Source organism: Panthera onca, chromosome E3 (assembly GCF_046562875.1).
Source record: "Panthera onca isolate mPanOnc1 chromosome E3, mPanOnc1 haplotype 2, whole genome shotgun sequence".
Taxonomy (NCBI): domain Eukaryota; kingdom Metazoa; phylum Chordata; class Mammalia; order Carnivora; family Felidae; genus Panthera; species Panthera onca.
Window position 1 is genome coordinate 31792028 of NC_138354.1, and position 16059 is coordinate 31808086.

Below are 16059 nucleotides of genomic sequence, written 5' to 3' on the forward strand. Positions count from 1 at the left end.
GTGTGCTGGGCAACTGGAAGATTCTAGACAGAGTCAACAGGAGGCACACGGGTAAGGACGCCTTCCAGGGAGCAGGGGAGGGGAGGGGAGGAGGAAGGGGATTTCCACCCAAACACAGTGTGAAATCGAGGCCGTAAACCCGTGAAACAACTCCAGATGGAGAGATGAGCTTTATCTCTTTACAGGATGTCTGTTTTTCTATTCGGTCCAAGAAAAAACATTTAGACAAGCGACTCTCACCTGAGATACAAGGCGTCATTACCCACACAAGCAAAGCACAAAGACCCGATGCCTGATGAAAGCTCTGATTAGAAACTTAGAGCAGCTTTCAGAACTAGAGTGGCATTTAACAAAACAAGCCACCTGTCAGCTTCCTGGAAGGAGAGGAGCCGGACACCAAAGAAGACGCTGACTGACAAACTGCACAACAACCCAAGGCCAAGGCGGCCCTAAAAAGTAACAGCAACAATGATCCATGGACCTCTGGCCGTGGCCTCCGCCTCCGAGGAGGGAGCTGAAGCCCTCCAAGTGCTCCGATTCTGTTTCTGGGCCTTCATCTCCCACCGAACAATAAAAAAGAAATGAACAGAAATCATGAATCGATACTTGGTATTTCCAGGCAATTGCTCTTGCAATGACTTAGCAGGGGAAAGCATCCTGCAGGGGATAAAATCAGGGCGAGTAAATAAAATGTTACCCTTTATGGCAGTCCCCGGAGAGACCAGGGACCAGATCCTCTTGCCGTGATGACCCCTGTGCCTTTGATGAAGCTTTTCTCAATGCTGACAGCGCTAAGGGCTGGTTGGGGGTGGTGGGAAACGGCAGTGGGGGGAGGAGCTGTGGCAACCCCCCACCCCTGCCACATAGTTTCCATCAGCCTGACCCTCCCCCAAGCCACCTGGGGCCAGGACTGCTGCTGCCTACCCAATATCCATTACCCCTCCTTCTTGGTGTGCCAATGACACCATCACATTTCCCAGGTTTCCGTGCCATCAGGGGAGCCCAAGAGCTAGAAGTAGAGGCCCTGGAGGAGGGGCGGTACTCTGAAAAATTCCTTAAAGATTGTCCCTGAAGCTGGGGCACCTGGGTGGCTCAGTCGGTTAAGCGGCTGACTTCGGCTCAGGTCATGATCTCACAGTCTGTGGGTTCGAGCCCCGCGTCGGGCTCTGTGCTGACAGCTCAGAGCCTGGAGCCTGCTTCTGATTCTGTGTCTCCCCCTCTCTCTGACCCTCCCCCGTTCATGCTCTGTCTCTCTCTGTCTCAAAAATAAATAAATGTTAAAAAAAAAAAAAAAAAAAAAAAGATTGTCCCTGAAGCTTTAAATCCTTATATAATTCAGCTACAAAATGCACGCTCGGCCATTCCCCACTTCCCACTTCCACCCGCTGGAAATACAGATGTAAGGGCTGGAACACCAGCTGCCTTCTAGGTGCCATGAGGCAATCAACACGATAAAAAGCCACGTACCGCAGATGGCAGAGCAAAAAGAAAAAACAGCCCGAGTTCCTGATGATCATAAAACCATCACACCAGCCCCAGACAAGACAATGTATTTCCAGACTTTTGATAAGTAAGAGAAAAACCTTGTACAAGTCATTGTTTGGGTTGGGTTGGTTTGGTTTTTTTAAGGCAGCCACACGTTGCCACCTGATCCACTAGCCCAAATGAACATACAAAATTCAAAGTAACAGAGCCCATGTTATGCAGACGCAGTGTCAAGACAATGCCTCCAAACCCCTACCCAACAAAACCACCAAACCTCTCCTGAGTGAAAATTCTGGAGAGGTTACATTCCCCACGTCGCTCGGGCTGCATGGCCACCTGTGCTTCTGCCACCCAATGTGCCCTCTTCCTTAGTCTCCCTCCTCATTTCAGGGGGTTGCCTCCCTCCCATTCTCAATCCAGTGTGCTGGGTAGAGCTGCTCCTACCTCCCCCCCCCGCCCCCGCCAGGAGTGGGCACGCGAGGAGCCTGGCATGGCCCATCAGAGTTCTAACCCTCCTCTGAAATCCACAGGATTATCATAAGGGAGGCAGGTGACGCAAGCTGGGGCACAGGGTTCATCTGGGAACATATGGATGACATCAGTAAGGACATCCTACCTAAAAGGCACTTGAAACTCAATTCTTTTCTTGATCTGAAATAAATATGGAAAACTGTCCATTGAATCTGGGGGGGGGGGGGGTGGTGAGTACACTGGGTATTGGGTACCTTATTCCCCAGGCGTTTCCAGTAAATTCTAATTAAAAAAAAAAAAAAATCAGAGTTTGGGCCACTGTCCCACGAATGGCTCCCTGGGTGCTGCCAGTACTGATCCCTGCGTAAGGGGCCAGGTACTGAGCTACTGGTTCAGGTATTTATTTGAAGGTCAGTAAACCAGCTCATCACACAAATCATTTACCAGGACTGCAAAGCTCTCAAGGAGATCGACTTTACGATTATCACCACAATTATTCACCCACTTTCAGAAATTAACATACAGGTGTTCTGCTAATGTGCCTTGACCTTCCGCATACTAGACGCCCTGCAAAACGCACCTCCGATCCAAAATAACGTCAACGACTGCCCGGTACCTTACACATGTCACCCGTTTGAGACTTCAAACGGCTGCACAAGTCAACACTACATTATTATCTCTGCCCCCAAAACGAACACACTGAAAGCTCTGAGTTAAAAACTTATTCTGAGAACTTGGAACTAATCGAGGAGAGTGTGGAGATTCATCCCAGACCCCACTGGCTGCAAAACCCAAGCCTGCCTTTGCCTCCGTGTTCTACTGTGGCCTCCTCAGGCACCTCCTCTCCTTTTACTGTGGGAGGAGGAGCCTTCGCTGAGGAAGAAAACAAGGCCAATAGCCCGCCTCGTCTCCATTGCTACCAGAAGTGGCTTCTCCCCAAGTCTGATGGCCAGTCCTGAAGCAGTCACGTTCCGACCCCGCAGCGCACATTAGGTTTCAGTCGTCCGGGGAGAGGAGGGACAGGGAACGGACCTTTCCCAGGATAAAGTTAAGGGGTAGATGCTACCCCGCTGAGCTACCCCACCCCAGGCTGCCCCACGTAGGCAGGCAGCTCCTGGTCAGCAGCTACACCCCACCTCGGAGGTCCAGGGTGACGCAACAGATTTTACCACCTAGGACACCATTCTCCAGCTAGCGTAACGGATGTGGAGAAGCAGGAAGCACATGCACTACTCAGCCTAAACCTGGCTAAGACCCCGGCTTGGCCTCTGTCTAGGCAGAGGACTCTAATGGTTAATTTCACATGACAGCGTGCCCGGGCCCTGGCACCCACGTGTGTGGTCAAACGCTCGTCTAACTGCCACTATAAAGGTACTTTTTAAAAGGAGATTAACATTTTAACAGTAGACTTCGAGGCTATTTCCTCTCCATAATGTGGGTGTGCCTCATTCAATGCATGGAAGGGAAGCAGGCCTTAAGCTGAAGACTCTAAGAGGAAAGACGGAGCTCCCCCACAAGGAGGAATCCTGCCTCCAGATGGCCTCGGACTCAAGACTGCCACGTCGACTCCTCCCTGGGTCTCCGGCCTGCCCGCCTACCCTGCAGATTTTGTAGCTCCCAGATTCTACAAGAGCATGAGCTAATTCCTTAAAAATCGATCAGTCACATCACACAGAGACAGAGAGGTAGGCAGGCATGTGCACACAACTGTATATGGACATACACACAGCTCTATATACATGTATCCGTATGTATAACCCGCGTGTGTACGTGTATATACACATATGTATGCGTGCATACGTGTGTGCTTATGTGCATGTGCGTATATATGTAGTGGTTTCTCTGGAGACCCCTAGTACGGGGACCTTGAGCACACCCATCTCTCAGAGCCGCGGTCTCATCACACGTGTCAAGTGGGAGTACCAACAGAAATGCTACAGGCCGCAGAACCCACCACAGCCCAGCACGTTACGGGTACCCACTGAATGGAGGCTTCTGCTTTTCACCATCAACCAGGTATTTCTCGAGGTGGTTCCAGGTCTCGTCAGAAAAGGCAGAGCTGTATCGTGCCCTGCATTTGTAGTTGTGTGTCTACTTTTCACTGTCCGTGCCCTCACTAAGCAGTCAGCTCAGGTGGAGAGCTCGTACCTGTCAGTCACCGAAGCATTCCCACAACTGTGCCTGGCACACGTCCAATCTACTGAGAGAATCACAGGGGACCCTTTCTTCCCATCAATAAGCCAAGATTTGCAGGGGACACCAGAAACACCTTTCAACACAGGGCAGGTAGCACATGGCCTTTCCACCCCAATTAATGACCGGCAAGGCCATCAGTCTTCCTCACAGACACGTCTCGGCCACATTCCTGGACGCTCTTTCTACTGCAGACCCTTACAAGTTACCAAGCACTCCTTCCAAGACTCTAAAGGCACAAGTCCCACGAAAAGCATACTGGGTTTGAGGTCCCTTTCTCAGGAGCCACGCAAGTGGCTTAGGAGACAGACCCCACATGCATCCAAGCGAGTGCCCACTATGACTGGCATGAACCTCTGCTCCCCTTCCCTTGTACTGAACTCCTGCTGGGAAGCAGCCACCCAGCCAGAGAAGACACTCCCCAGACCCGTCCGCATCCAGCTGGAACCCCAGGCCTAGTCCCCGGCCGTGGGCTGTGGGCAGAGTGGTGCGGGCCACTGCTGAAAGAAGGGGAAACAATCATTCTATTCCTTTTCTTGAGTAACGCTGCTTCCCCCCAACTTTTCCTCCTCTCAGATAATGCCACTCCCGTCTATGCCAACTTGCCCACTACTCCAAAATCACTGCTGAGAGCATGTGGATGGAATGTGGCAACAAGTTTTATCAAATACTTATTGTGCCCTTGGTCAACACACACACAAACTAAAGTAACGATCTTCTGTGCCATCAGACCACATACCCGAGACAGGGCTACAAAGTCCTGAGGGCAGGCAGGCAATCAAATGCCAGGGCTAGCTTACTGCTCCCCAGGGCAAGAGGAGTTTAGCAAACCGAAGACCAGTGTGATTACATTTCTTTACGGCAACAGAAGAGCTGGCTCTTATAATAAACGCAACATCTGGCCTGGCCAGGGAGGAGGGAGTGGCACTTCCAGAAGAGGAAACTGGATAAGCCAACAGGAGGGATCAGAAAGCGGTCAGGATGGGGGCACATGGCCAGACTGCACTGAAGCTTCATGAGCGCCACCCAGAGGGGAAGGACGCTGGGCACAGAGGAGCAGGGCCACGCTCCTGGGGGAAGGGAAAGGTCAGAGAAACAAAGGAGACGTGCTTGACGCCCCCTGTGGGTCCTTGGGAGGTGGGGGGTGGCAGGGGCGGGCACAGTACAAGTACCGTGTTAACTGAGCAGTGGAGGCAAACACCTTCCATTACACACCCACCTCCCTAACCACCCACCCTCTTCATAATTGCTGGAACCTATCTGGAGACGAGTCCTGAGGCCACACCTGGATTGGAGATGAAAGACAGAGCTTTGATTGACCCGGGACGCCTGCCGCCGGCCAGGAGCCAGAAAGCGGTCACATTTGGAGCCTACTGGCTGGCCCTGAACTTCATTCGTGTGCAGGTGATAATCCGCCAAGGGAGTGGTTCCTGTGGGCAAGCACGGGCATTTTTACTCCCCAGCTGACTGAGTGTGGAGCCAAGGCTGAGAAGCACCGCTCTGCTCCACGTGGGGATAGATGGCAGAGTGGTTTATATGGAAACTGCTGGGGAAGAGAAGCGCTCTCTTCCGCTCGTGTGCCGAAAAGATGAAACCCAGAGCGGTGGGCAGCCTCTTGCCGGAGTGAGAAGGCCTGCTGAGAACGGGCCAGCGTCCACTGGGGCACGGGGGCTGGGCCTAGCAGTCACAGGAGCCCAGGCTGTGCATTCTTCCCTAGGCGGCACTCAGCGACACAGGGCTGGCAGCCTGGGTTCCGCCACGGGGGGAGCATCAGCCAGCACCCTCAACCGGAGGACTTCTCCCCCAGAGGACTAGCGGTCCGACACGCAGCAGCATACGCTGCCAACACTAGGGGGAGAAGGGTGGGGGGAAACCAGACCTGAGAAATGGGGGGGGGGGGGTCCTGTTATTTGAACCCCTGGATCAAGACATCCCTGAAGACAGGCACTTCTAGACTTTTTTTTAGGCCAGATAAAATCGGACTGCAGGAGTCCTACACTCAAGACCTCTGAACGATGACACCAGAGGAGAGTCAAAATCGTGTGCTAACCGTAGGCATGATAAACAAACAACACGTGGTAAGAATCTGACTGGAGGCCAAGCATCAGAAGCGGTTATGTGGGGTCCAGCACACTGGCAGCGTGGCACTGACCCACCAACCCGCCCATGGCCGCGCTCTGCAGAGCAGCCACGGGTCTTCTGTCACCTAACCTCCCACGAGGTCCTACAAGAGCCCCTCGGAAATTTCTACTCATTCATGTGAACACTCATGGAGCACGTACCTGAGTCCAGCACTGCTCAAGGCACTTTGAACACAGGGGAAGAAAGAACAGACAAGGTCCCCGCTCTTGTGGATTGCACAGAGGGGCACAGACAGCAAGCACAGGACGGGGTGAAGCGTCAAGAGACTCCGAGGTCCCGATACACTCTGTGATGAAGTAACATGATAAAAGAGGAGGGGGAAGACACAACATGAGATAGGGCGGTCAGGGGAGGGGACCCCTGAACAGAGACCTGCCTGACGGGGTGAGTCAGCCGTGCAGACACGGGTAAAGAGCATTCCAGCAGAGGAACAACCGCAGAGGCACTGAGGCAGGAACGAGCCTGGTGCATCTGGGGAAGAGCCTGAATGCCAGTGTGGCCGGGGGAGAGTGCGGGGGCGGGGACAGGCCAGGAGGAGGTGGGGTTGGAAGGTGGGGGGGGGAAGGGCCGGGCCACAGCCAGCACTGGAGGCCAGCATCAAAAGGCCTGGAGCAGGTTTTAAAGAGCACAGCGATGGCATCTGGTGGATGCTTCCACGAGGTTCCACATCTGTCCCACTACACCCAGACACAAGCACAGGCGGAGTCAGGAGCCAGCCTTCCTCGTGACTAAAGCCGCCCGCCGCAGATCAAGACATCTGTGCACACCGGGGGCAGGACGCAAGGCCACCCAAGCAGAGATGGCCCACACCTGCTGTGGTTTACACTCCTGGATACAAAGTCAGGCCCCCCCACGCCCAGGACACACGCAGGCTCTAGCAATACCCCGCCCACGGCCATCCATCTCCACAGAATCGGGGCCTCAACTGTCCTGCCCTATTTTCTGGGAGCCCAGAGACACACAGGTCCCTGAGAGTAAGAAGCACACGCCACGTTCAACGGGGCATCAGCGAGCAGGCCACACGCAGGCAGAGATGCAACAAATCAGAGAGGCTGAGGACTTTTTTCTTCTTCTTCCGTTTCTTAAATTTTTTAAATTGCTCCCAAACTTCCATCATCTGTCCAGTTCCTCCCACTGTACCTCCTGCCTCACCGCCGGTGACTATGACGGCCACTAGCAACAGAGCCCTCTGTCCCTGAGCCCATGACACGTTAATTAAATGGAGCCACCGACACGAGCGTGCAGCCTTAAACCCATCACTACAGGAGAAGACGACGGTGGCCAAGGCAGGACAGTGGAGGGAGCCCAACGAGGGGAAGGCCAGGAGCGCGAGCCCCCGACACACCACAGACGGGGTTATTTGCAAAGACAGATTCCGAGAATTAAGAGCCCTGTCCCAGGACAGGAGGGATTCCGCATCCAGTAAAGAGCTGATCGTTCGCACAAGCCTATGAGCTACCGAAACCCAACTCAAGCTTGAAAACGGGCCGGGGAGCGAGGGTGGGAACTCAGGGCTGCACTCTCCTGTCAAGTATGGCTGGATTCGGAGGCTCAAAGGACATGAGCAGAACCCAGCTCTTCCCTGCCACCCGGCTCAGCTCCTCCCTGTGCGTGACGGCCTCACACGGAGACGAGAGAACTGTAGTGGCCCCAGCCTCCCAGGCCCCAACAGGAAAGAAGGGTGCCCCTGGCAGGAACACCGCTCCTCCTTGGCCCAGAGAGCCAGCTCCGATTCACAGGTAAATGCTCCTCAGGGGAGCCCGAGAGAAGGCCAACACTGAGCAAGGTTCTGCTGAGCGGCAAAGAGCCCAGAAGAAATCCCACGGGACGCCGAGAAAGCAGCCTCGTCGACCGCACCCGCGGCCACCGCCCACATCTGAAGAGTAACACCAAGGGTCCTTCCAGCAGTGAGGTCCCAACCACACGGCGTGGGGGCTTCACCTCTGGCGTCCAGGGCAGGCGGTGATGGGAACCATCCACAGGGGTTGGCACCGGTGACCCCAGGACACACGGTGCACAAGCACAGGCCAGGGCAGTGAGCTTTCCTGTCCCATATGTGCCGCCCAGCAAAGGCTACAGCTCTCCTTTGAGGTCTCATTTTGCCCACAGGAAAACTCTGACAAAAACCCCACCTTCAAAACATCAGCACCCCGGCTCAAGCTCCATAAGACAGTGATGACGATGGGCCCAGGGCCTGTCCACAGTCGAGTCAGTACCTCGACTCAGCTTAGTAGCTGTGCTCGTTTCCTGTAGCTGCTGTAACAACCACAAACTCGGGGGCTTAGAACACCACAAAATTGTTACCTCACAGCTCAGGAGGTGAGAAGGCTCGAAGGTCTAACAGGCTCCGGTCAGGCCGAAGGCAGGTCCGTGCTCCTCCTAGAGGCTCCAGGGCAGAGCCCATTCCCCGGGTCTTCCCGGCGTCTGGAACCTCTCAGACCCTCCTCCTTCCTTTTGTGAGGACCCTTGTGACCACACTGGGGCCATTTGGAGAAACCAGGATAATCTCCCCTCATCAAGATCCTTCACCTACCCACAGCTGAAACGTCCCTTTTGCCAGAGCAGGTAGCGTATTCACAGGTTCTGGGGATCGGGACACAGATGTCCCTGCAGGACCAGCATTCTGCCCGCCACAGTATCTTCCAGATGCCAGACTCTGATACGAGCGTGTGATCTCAACTCCCTCATCTAACACCTAATCCTCACAAGGGCTTATCAAGTACATACTGTTTTCATTCTAACTTTAAGACTGTACCAAAGGGCTGTCAGAGGTATAAGGAGTGACGATAATGTCAACTACTAACTTGTACTGAACGGTTACAAGTCAGAGAAGATTCTAAAGGCTTCGTACTGATCTATGTCTGCTTTCCCCCAAAGCCTGCGAGGAAGTTACTACGGCAATTCCCCTTTTACAGAAGAAGAAACGGAGTCACAGAAAGGCCACGTGGCCCGTGAGTCAGCTGTACAGGGGCGTCCTCAGTGTTCTTACACAGAAGTCACTCATCCACCCACGTCCATCGTGAGATGCCAGGACCAGGTGGGATGCCAGGTCTCCCCAAGGCTGCGGCCGCGACCGTCTCACTCCGGGGCCACGGGCAGGATGAAGCGGCACCTTGGACAAAGACACCAGCCGAGGGCAGGACAAGCCTTCCTTCTTTCTCCGACGGCCAAAGCAGCGGAGCAGAAGCCCTCTCGCTACACCATGCTCCCGACCCAGCCCCGCCAGCATCTCCCCCCGGAGGCCCCTCCGTGGCTGCGGCCCTCACAGCTCTTGGCAGGTGGACTCCATTCAGGGACTGCGTTTCCCCACGGAGACGTCCATCAGCGAAATACCCTCAGCCTCACCCCCCACCCTGTGGCTTGTTGGGGAGATTCTCGATCGTGTACAGGGCACTCAAAGGTCCCCCACCTCCCCCCATGGACTCTCTTCCCTCCCGGCCCCCACTGGGGGAGAAGGAATTCTGCAGACCCGACAAGCCCTCACAAGGGGAGCCCCTGGGTCTACATGTGGGGCAGTGTGTGAGGGACGGTGACTATGGCCGCAGGTCACGCTGTAGTTTCCTGGAGAGTCCTGTGTCTGTGTCTTACAGGGAACTGGAGAGACAGGGAGAGGAGCCTTCGTTAAGTAGCATCTCGAAGCTGCAACAAAGTCATCTGCTGGCTACTGGTTAGGAGGCAAGTACAAAACACGTACGTATCTCAGAAGATCACGTGCTCTTCCTCGCTCTCACCATCAACTACCATGTGACACAACTAGCACAGCACCCTGTTAGACCACAAGCTGAAAAGGAGAAAAAGGACCAAGGAAAGACCAGCAGGTGACAGCGTCTCTCCAAGTAAAGGCTTACCCCGGTCAAGACCTTTCCCTCACCAGGTCTGGGACACATTAAGCCACTGAACAGCTGAAGCGCCCAACCAGTCCCCCCTTCTCTGACTCTGCAGGCCACCATCAGGGCAGACTCCAGCTCCCCAAGTTGAGAAGGCCAGAGGAATGAAGTACCTGAGCATCAGATCTGGGCCTTCCAGCTTCTCCCTGCTGATGGATGAACTGCTCCTCTGATTGTACATCATTCCCTGCAAGTTTGGCTAATGTGAGTCGACTGTTGAGAGAATGAGCCGGTCTTGCGGACACAACCTATCAGGGATCCGAATAGGTTCACCTGCTCCTCAGCCCCCTCTGGCAAGAGTCCAACTTGTCAGAGTATGCTTCAAAATTCAGTGAAGCCTGAGAGGAAAACATTCGTCTGGAGAGTGATCTCCTTGTGGCCCTCCCCTCTGTAAGCGCAGGCACCCGGTGCTGGAGAGGAGAGTCGGTGCCTCGACTCCTTAACACAACTGCTCCCAGGCCCAGGCAGAGTCACGCTGTGAGCCTCACTGTCCAGCCAGTTCTCTGCGGATGTGGAAGCCCTTATGCCACAGCTCTAAGGCTGGCGGGGAACAGACAACACACCCTGGGATGACAAGAGATCCAAAACCTCAGGTGAAGGTGTAAGCTGTTGGGAAAGCTGACCTCACTGAGGAAATCGAGCACTTGAGGGGAGGAACAACCCAACTTCACTTCTGGACATTAGGAAAAAACAAAAATTTTCCTTCAGTTATTTCATGAGGCCACCAAAATCCTGGTCCAGACTTTGCTGACTAAACCATGGTTTTCTTAGAGGAATTATACTATTCTTTTAAAAAAGGAAAAGGGTGCAAATCTGAAATCTAAGATCCAGAAAATTAAAGGGTGTCAACAATCTATTCTCAAGGTTCCTTTTTGTTTTTGTTTTCACTCCCAGAGGCATTTCCACAACAATGAAGGTGGGGGGTCTCAACACAGCCCTCAGACTTCTCTCTTCAGCCCTGAAGGCATTTAGGGCTTAACGTGGTTTTTCACTCTTTTCCCTACTGATGAGTGCTCACACTTTCATAAAGAAATTGTTGCCAAAAGACAAAAAGGATCCTTATATCCTTGAACTAAAAGACTCATATTGTGGAAAATGCATTTTGAATCCCCACCTGGAATCTGGGAAGCTGGCACACATCTCTAGCTCCAGCCCCGTAACACCGGGAGCCACGGCAATCAGAGATCAGAACGGACTCTCGGGCTCTCCTACTGCCCCTGCCCCTCCAACTCCCCACACACCCCACGCCATCCCTGCCTGGCCAAGACACCCCAAGCTGCCACAGCCTGATAAGGGTCCATGCTCATCATTTCAGCGTGAGTCAGCAACTAGCTGGGCTTGAGCACTGAGTCCCACTTTGCTGGACTAATAGAGGGTATCACGTGAAAGTGAGGTAAAAGCTCTCTGAAAGAGCCCCTTGCTTTTGGGGTTTTTTTAAGTTTATTATTTTGACAGAAAGAAAGAGAAGGAGCAGGGGAAGGACAGACAGAGGGGGACAGAGGATCCCAAGCGGGCTCTGTGCTGACAGCAGTGAGCCCGGAACTCACGAACCATGAGATCATGACCTGAGCTAAAGTCGGACACTTAACCTACTGAGCCACCCAGGTTCCCCCCCCCCCGCCGAGAGTAACTTGTAATGAGGCTGCTTTGCGGTGCCGGGCACGGAGGAGGCGCTCACTAGCATTTCTGAGTGCAACGTGTAAACTACAGCACTTAATAAGCAACAGAGCCTCCATCAGGGTATGCCGACGCCCAAGGGCTTTCATAAAAACCTTCTGCAGACAAAGGACCCACAGGTAAAGTAGATGGTCTTGAAGGGCATTCCTGGTAGTAAGAGCAGTTAACAACTGCTACCACACGGAGTACAAAATACGCTACAGGGTCTCAGCTCTAATCCGTTCCAGGGCTGTCTTGGCATCCTGAAGGCACATACCCTGCTCTGGCTCAGAACTCTCAGCCTATGTCTTAGGACAGGGAACTTCAGCTGCAAACAACAACAACAACAACAAAAACTAGGCTGCACACTGCAGGTTCCATGGACCCATTTGCCGGAGGAAGACTCCCAAAGTGCTCACACACCAAAATGCATTTTACAGTGCTGAGGTTTTTAAATCCAACACAAGCCCAGCAGGGGTTCTTCTTTCCTAGGTTTAATTTTCTTACTGCACCAAGTCAAAGTTCTGAGCAGGCAGAGTACAGATATCTCCAAAGGCAGTGGGGTGCAGACTACACATTACGGGCGTAAGAGTCACCTATCTAGACAAGCAAACGTGGGGTCCATCCGAGATCCAATGCAACAGCTCCTGAAGGGAGGAGCCCTCTTTCACCTGAGAAGTGGCATAGTTACCAAGTTCCTCAGGTACTTCCCTTTGCACACAAGAGTTTAAGAACTCTGCAAGGGAGGGGCGCCTGGGTGGCTCAGTCGGTTAAGCGTCTGAATTTGGCTCAAGTCATGGTCTCGCGGTTCATGGGTTCAAGCCCCTCATCGGGCTTTGTGCTGACAACTTGGAGCCTGGAGCCTGCTTGGGATTCTTTCTCCCTCTCCCTCTGCCTCTTCTCTGCTTGTGCTCTGTCTCTCTCTCAAAAATAAATAAATCTTAAAAAAAATTTTAAAACAAAGGACCCTATAAGCAAAGAACCAGGGATTTGGAGAAAATGGCCTCAGTTCATTTCCACCTGAGAATCACATACAAGCCCCTTAAGCTCTCCTGAGCCTCAAATAAGGAACTTTTTAAAGTAGAACAAAAATACCCACTCCTCACAGGGTGATGGAATCAAATGAAAAAAGACTTGAAGCTGCCTGGAAATGGTAAAGGACAGACAAATACTACTCATTGAGACACGTCACGGGTGGGCCAGGCAGCTACAAAGCTAGGTACTGGGGACACAAAGATGGGGTGCGAAAAGTAAAAGACCCACACACACCTAACTGCACGAGGTGAAATGAATGCAGGGCTGTAACAGCAGTATCTGTTTGAGAAGGTGATGAGCCCACAGAGGAGGGCTCAACTGACTCTGTAGTGATAACCCCCTAGACTGCTAACAGGCACAGACCAACTGGAAATGAAGCGAGGCATGTGATCAGAGGAAAAAAGAAAAACACACACACATTGAGGCCGATCAAACAGAGACCATAATAAACACAAAAGCTTTAAACAAAACTCAAGCCTTTCTGTTATTAATATACAAACCACATCCCGATTCCAATCCTGTCTCCCTCTATAACAAAGAAAAATAACTACCATTTACCGAACACTAATTACATGCCAGGTGCAACAGTGGAAACTTCTTCACGTTCATTGTTTCAGGAAAACCCCACAACAACTTCTGTGATGTTGGTGGGATGTTTCCACTTATACATGGCAAAACAATTCCAAGACATCAAGTTATACTGGCTGGGCCTGGCTTCAAGTGTAGGTCTGGCTGACACCCAAGACCTGGGAGCCCCGAGGGTCTACCCCTTTGTTAAAATGTCTACACTCGAAGAGCTCACTTGCGTGTAAGACAATCTTTTAATGCTAAGTTGGCTGAAAGGCTGCAGGACGTTTCAGCCAAAGTTAAATACCCTTTCTTCCTGCTGAACTGAGAAATGTTCTGGTTGATTCATGACAGTTCAACTGTAGCCAAAATGCAGAGAGGAAGCATAGGGTATCACCTCATTTAGTGAAATCTTGGTCAAGAGATCATTTTTCTATCCCCTTTTATTTCTGACTAGCTACAATTTATTCAGCACTTAGCCTATAGTAGGCAATATGCTAAGATGTCTACCTCATGAGGTAGGGACTGTCAACTAACCCTATTCTACCAATGAAGAAATTATCATACAGAGAGCTTGAAAAAAAAAAACAAAACAAAACAAAACCAGAAATGGAGCTAGAGTCTGGTCAGCCCAACTCCACAGATCTGATTCTCCACCACTTTGGGGTTCTGTTGCTTTCACCACTAGCCTGATGGTACTTAATCATTCTATAAGGTTTGCTATCTGGCAATTATCTCAAGACCCGAAACATATAAAATTCCTTAAGTATACAAACTGATACAATTGTTGCTAGTGATCTAGCAAGGATGTCTTACCGGATTCAGCAAGAAAACACAACAGGATGTTCCATCTGATTAGTTTTCTATAATCCTGACCAGTACTGTGTTTGTAATTCACCTGCATATGCACTCATCACATGTTGAGTGCCTACTGTGTGCCAGGCACAGAGGCTATAAAGATTAAAAAGCTTGGCCCGCTCCCCACCCAAGCTCAGTCTCCTCCTCACCTTCAGCTGTTTGACCTTCTCTTTTCAGCATCTGGACAGCTCCTACATATTTCTTCAGTTGGACTTTGAGCACCTCGTTTTCTCTGCAGGTACAAGAATGTTAAAAAATACGTTTTTAAAAAATGGTAATATAGACCGAAGTTGGGGGGAGGGGGAATCTGTGTAAAGAAAAACACACAAGGTGCATCTTATAAATCTTATTACATTTTTCTGTTTTAGCGATCACCACTGGAGAAGACTATGCCCCATAGGGCACATTTGAAGAATCCCTTCAAAAACCATTCACTCATAATGAAAATCAGTACTAACTGGTTCCAGTTCCCACAAAGTCAAGATGCTGACGTGTGTTGTGCTCTATTCTGTATCAGGCACTAGGTAATATTCTCTCCATTTATAGAAGCATGTACTAAAAACCATGTACTCAACCTAGGGAATACTCATTATTTTTATTAACTGCTACATGCAACAAACATTTAGTATTTGCCAGGCATCATGTGAAGTCTTTATCATCTAACGCTTCCAATGTGTTGTCACAACACTCATTTTACACATGAGGAAACTGAGGCATAAAGAGGAGAAGCAGCTAAGCCCACACCTACCTCCACATAAGACCATACTACGGAACACAGAACTCAGGCTGCAAGAAGACTCTACAAAATTCACTCCCCAGGTATACTGGCTAAGGAAAAGAACATGAGAACCAGGAGAAGAAAAATGTTGTTTATTATTACCACGTAGATCAGACTTTACCCAGGTCACTTCAGTGAATCAAGTATGCATGCATTCATTCATTCTTCATTTGTTTGAAAAATGTTTGAGTGTCTATCATGTATTAGGCACAATGATCCAATATTATGCTTCTCAGGTGACAGAGCAGAAATTCTCGGGGCACAGATAAGGTCTGTGACTAAGGTCACATGGCCAAGGTCAAGGTCAAAAGTAAGGCACACTGCCAAGACACAAACCCAGGTCGCTCTGCCCACAAGGCCCAGAGGATCTTTCCTCAGTCTCCTTTGGGAGTTGGACTTGGTTTCTCATAAGTATCACCACCCCCCTACCCTCCAGCCACAGTGAGAGGTGCCTCTGCCACATTCTCTGCTTGTACTCCTCCCACCCAAAGGTCTGGAATCTGAGTGCCTTTTTTTTTTTTTGTAATGTTTATTTTTGAAGTGGGGAGGGGGAGAGAGAGAGAGAGAGAGAGAGAGAGAGAGAGAGAAGAGCAGAAGATCTGGAGCAGGCTCCAAGCTGACAGCAGAAAGGCTAATGTGGGGCTCGAACTCACAAACCATGAAGATCATGACCAGAGCCAAAGTTGGACACTTCACCGAATGAGCCACCCAGGCATCCTGAACCTGAATGCCTTTAAATACCAGAGACCATTTCCTCAGTATGACAACAGCTTTAAGACTGGGTTTCTTTTATAAATATAAAAATTTAAATGCTCATCACAAAATAATCAGAGGACATTTAAGCAGGAATGTAAAAGTCACGTGAGAGCCCAATACCATGAAATCAACTCTGGTGACATTCTTCTAGCTGTCTGTATCACACCTCTCTCTAGGCACGCACCTATATACCAAGTAAGTATCGTTTTTCCTGGATGAAGCATCTTTCAC

General features: G+C 51.2%; 1 protein-coding gene across 4 annotated transcripts in view; it reads right to left on the reverse strand.

Annotated features, from left to right (window-relative positions):
- The window catches only part of SNX29 (sorting nexin 29), a 497129-nt gene that overhangs the window by 286419 nt on the left and 194651 nt on the right, over nt 1-16059 (reverse strand). For all 4 annotated transcript variants that reach the window (XM_060648527.3, XM_060648525.3, XM_060648528.3 and 1 more), the window contains one exon: nt 14444-14526. In XM_060648527.3, coding sequence (XP_060504510.2) covers nt 14444-14526 — 83 coding nt within the window. The remainder of the gene's footprint in view (nt 1-14443; nt 14527-16059) is intronic.